Genomic DNA, 4715 nt, shown 5'->3' with positions numbered 1-4715 from the left:
TCTCTCTCTCACGCACACAAGCACACACACAGATATTATTATATATCTTTATACATGTACACACACATATTTCACATAGTACACAGCGTGTTGTTAGAATGTAGTATTACAATCATGGCACAATTCACAAGGGAGTCTGAGTACGTTCTCGCTCGTACTTGCTTTGAGTGTGCTGTTAAATTCTGACTCCTTTTACCCTGAGCTCCGAGTTACCTACGTTCTTTCATGTCATATTATTTACTTCTTATCTAATTAATATAGTTTATTCATGGCTTTCAGATACTTTTGTAACATTTTAAGCCATTGGTTACTTGTGAAACAAATTACGATGAGCATTTTTCTGCCCTAAAAGTTTATATTGTGCTTACACAAGTTAAATACTAACTTGCCTTCAGGTCTGTGGTTTGCAGACGCTCTGGTGTGGTTTTCTCCTTATTTCCTATCAAACATATTATATCGTCCTTATCTCTCCTCCTTCTTTACTTTCTATGTTACTTTCCAGTAGCACCTCTAATCTTTGGCTCTTGTATTTGTTTTGCAAGTGCAGTAACATTCTTACGAAAACTTAACTAAAACTTGCATCAAGAAATACTGATTGTAGTTGTGTAATATTAAAAAAGAATATCTATAAGTTTTATTGAAAATTAACATCTGATCTTTAACTTACAAAAGTTTTGAAACTGATCAATTAATGAAATGTTTGGTTCATCTCTTTTTTTTTTTTTGTTTTGTTCTTTCAGATAAAGTATTTGCATGTGATTGGAGTGTTGCTGTCTGTGTGGACTGTGCGTGGGGAAAGAAAGCATGGTGACCACCTAACCTCCACCCTGTTGCCCCTATCGCCATGCTTCTCACCTCCCGTTGATCTGGTGTATGTGTGTCTGTTCCTCAACATCATTCTTTCATATCATCTTCTCCGCGATCCATGACATCATCAACGACACGGCACTACTAAAACTAAACAACGGCGCGCCACCTTGTGTGAAAACGCTCTTCCTCATCGTGTCATCTTGTCATCGTTGATTCCACTGGGTGATGAATTTTCTTTGCGAATAAAATTCAAATTTCACTTACTGTGGCGGCTGCTGCTGATTGATCTGCTATGAATGACAACAACATCAACAACAACAACAACGCTGATTGACTTTGGACCAACTTGCTTGCTGTCGGCCCCATCTCTTCTTTGGACAAACTGAAAAAAACAACTTGAATTATACTTCTACCTATACCACATCATTAATTGATACAAATTTGCAACATTTACCGGTGCTTACTATAACGACAATATATACTACCACCATTTGACCGGCGAACGTGTAAAAAAATTATTAAAAATTGATGGATTCTGGACAATATTGGTGCAACCTTTTTCCTGTGAATTTCTCCTCAATGCTCTGGATTTAAACTCTTGGATTGTTTTACATAACATCCATATATAATATAAAATATATATATTACCATCTGCCCGGTGAACTTAAAAAAAAATTGTTGGACTCTGTGGATGTGGTTTCCCCTTGACCCTTGTGAACCATGGACGACATTCACGTGACAGAGACAGACGCCCTTCTGGTGGAGTTCATGGACCCGCGGCCCCCTGCTTACAGGTCAGTGCCTCCTCACACTTGGTTTTAAGATGAAATAAGATAAGATAAGACAAGATAATATAAGATATGATGCGATATGATTAGTTAAGATAAGATATGATGCGATATGATGTGATACGATACGATAAGGTACGGTACGGTACGGCACGGCACAATAAGATAAGATATGATAAGATAACACTTTATTGTCCTAGAGAGGGAAATTTTTCTTGTCTATACAGGACCGTAAAAACACATGCAGGTATATAAAGTAAAAATCAAATTGTATTATATTATTCTCATTAAAATTCATTAAGAAAAGAAAAGTAAAGCTGACAAAATGTACATATCATTATATCAGATGCTTCTTTCAACCATGTGCAGAAATTTAATGACAAGACCTTTAGAGTTATCTATGCCAGTGGGTTGGTGGATGGTTGGCGGGTGCTCTGGTGTGGTTTGCTCCTTCTTTCTTATCGAACATCTGTCTATTGTCGTTATCTCTCCTCCTTATTTTATGTGTATATTACTGTGTAGTAACACCTCTAATCTTCGGCATATTTGTGCTGCAAGTGCTAGAAATATAACTTTTGATAAAACTACTCCTGTGGTGTTTGTCAACATGGGCCATATCGTACACTGGTGGGTGGTGTGATAATTTTGGTGGATGTGGGGATCACCTTGGTGGTTATAGGTGGTTGATGGGGTTTTTATTTTCGAGTTTTGTTTATGCCCTAGTTGTTTGGTGAAAAGTCTTTAGACTTGTTGTTGAACTGGTATTTTTGGACCTAGATATTTGATGTATAGGCTAAAAACTGTTGTTTAATAATATCTTTGTACATGACCTGGATGTTTGGTGAATAGTCTTTAGATTTGTTGATGCGCTCTCATATGTGAACTTATGCTGTTTCGAAGGCCGTAAAACACATATCAAAACAAACAAAAGACTTATTGTGGGACTATTATTTCTGGACGTAGATAATTAATTTGTTGTGATGTCTAAAAATCTTCTGTTTTTGTTCTTTCTGTTGTCCTGAACCACTTAGAATGGTCCTGAGTCTTGCATGTATAGAGTCTGAAAACTGTTCTTAATTTCTTTTACACGACCTAGATGTTTGGTGAAACATCTGTAGAGTTGTTGCTGAACTGGTTATTTCTGGACCTAGATAACTTGCTGTGAAGTCTCAACATCTTGTGTGTGGGTGGTTGGCAGGTGCTCTGGTGTGGTTTGCTCCTCCTTTCCTGTTTTAATCAAACGTCTTTCGTCTTTCGCCTTCTTTTTTGGTTTATTTTTACCATTTCCACATCATCATCATTTGCCTGTCTCACCCTGCACCAGGCTATAGGCCATGGACAAACACTTTCCACCTTTCTCTATCCTGGGCTAGCCTTTTGATATTATTATTAAATTCCATGTCTTCCCACTTTTCTGTACCTCGATTTCTGTGATTCTTCTCCAAGTTCCACGTGGTCTTCCCTTTGCTCTCTTACCCTTTGGATTCCAATGCTACACTTTCTTTGTTATTTGTGTATGTTACTCTCTTGTAACTCATGTGTTCTTCGACACTTACCTATATAACCTTTTTGTGTCGCAAGTGCCATAAAAGTCTTAATAAAATTTTTTTGGTTTAAATCTTGTGTCGTTCTTTCTGTTGTTCCGAACTACCCAGAACGGTGTCGGGCCAGAGGCACGGCGACCGGCCCGGACCTGCGACTGCCAGCAGCACGGATGACGACAGCCTTCTGGACATCGTGATGGACGGTCGCGACGACCAGGGACTCCATCGCCCCGGGGACGAGGATGAGGATCCGAACCAACTGCAATGTAAGTGGTTTTTTTCTGTCATGTGTGTGTGTGTTTGTGTGTGTGTGCCTGGAGGAAGGTACCAGTTGTCGGCAAAGCATATTTTTGAGTTTTTAACTTTTTTTGCTTTTTCATCCTTTGTTGCCTTCAAGAGTTGGGGATTTTTTGAGCAACGGGGCGAAAAGGCCAAAAAACTTGTACCTTGTCAAAAATTTAGTTCTATCAAAAAACACATGTTTTACTACTATTTTTTAATTACATATTGAAAGGATTTTATAATATTTTAAGTGTAAATAATTTTCTTTTCAAAATGTAGCGTATATTTAAAAATACTCAAGATATTTGAAAAATGTGAATATTAGCGTGTTCAGCATTGAATTTGCTACAAGAATTTATGTCTTTATGCCCATATCCAAAATTTTAGACAACTAGAACCTTTCTTCAGGCACAAAAACCATATTACATGTATTGTAAGTGTCAGTCCACAATCGCTTTTAGGTCATTTTTTTTAGGTTTGAAAAAGTCCGAGAAAAAGTAAGTTCCTAACTAGAACCATGTCTTGGGCTAAAAACTGGGAAGGAAACAAAGAAGCAGAACAAAAGCGTATTGTAAGATATCTCTTGATGAGATCATTTGAACAATGGCTTAATCTGGAAACCTCCAAAATTTGACCTCGTTGATTGTTGAATGACGCTGACGATGTTATGCCAAGTCAGTTAAAGGGATTCTTTGGATTGTATCCATTATTCACTTGACTACTATGTGATAGATACTCACCTGTGGTACACTATAAACATTTGTGCAAATGACTTTCACTACTATGCGTATGCCATGAAGAACTGGTCTCCAGGTTGGTTTAATATGCAAAATTTAAATCTCAATGAATGCGCGCAGCTATCTACTGGTGTGGTCAGCCCCTTTTTTCCTATCAAACATCTATCATCTTTATCTCTCCTTCTTTTCTTTGTATGTTACTCCCTAGTAACACCTCTAATCTTCAGCACTTTTATTATCATATTGTGTTGCAAGTGCTGTAGAACTCTTACTAGAACCAACAAAACTAGCAGCCATTTAAACGGGACACTTTCCTTTCTGTGGTCTTGTCTTGTTGGAATTGTTCCCCTCTGTATGAGTTGTTCTTTCTGTTTTTCGTGTTGCTTTGTTTACCAAGTGGCAATGAGTGTTCATGTTTTTCTACTTCTTTCGTTGATACATCGTATGTCTTGATCAATGGTTAATCAATCATGATCATCCTTATATCTCTCCTCCTTCTTTTGTTTGCTCATTACTCTTTTGCTCACGTCTTTTCTTCGCACTTGAATGACCTA

General features: G+C 37.6%; 1 protein-coding gene across 1 annotated transcript in view; it reads left to right on the top strand.

Moving 5' to 3' along the window:
* Nucleotides 1-3400, top strand: part of LOC101864055 (H(+)/Cl(-) exchange transporter 5) — a gene marked incomplete at its 3' end in the record, with an annotated part of 15615 nt that extends 12215 nt beyond the window's left edge. The window contains 2 exon segments of the mRNA XM_035968982.1: nt 1553-1604; nt 3254-3400. Coding sequence (XP_035824875.1) covers nt 1579-1604; nt 3254-3400 — 173 coding nt within the window.
* Nucleotides 3401-4715: the final 1315 nt, after the last annotated feature.

This window comes from Aplysia californica, unplaced genomic scaffold (genome assembly GCF_000002075.1).
Source record: "Aplysia californica isolate F4 #8 unplaced genomic scaffold, AplCal3.0 scaffold00103, whole genome shotgun sequence".
NCBI classification, from domain to species: domain Eukaryota; kingdom Metazoa; phylum Mollusca; class Gastropoda; order Aplysiida; family Aplysiidae; genus Aplysia; species Aplysia californica.
Note: the sequence above shows the minus strand (reverse complement) of the source record. Positions and strands in the feature narration are given on the sequence as shown.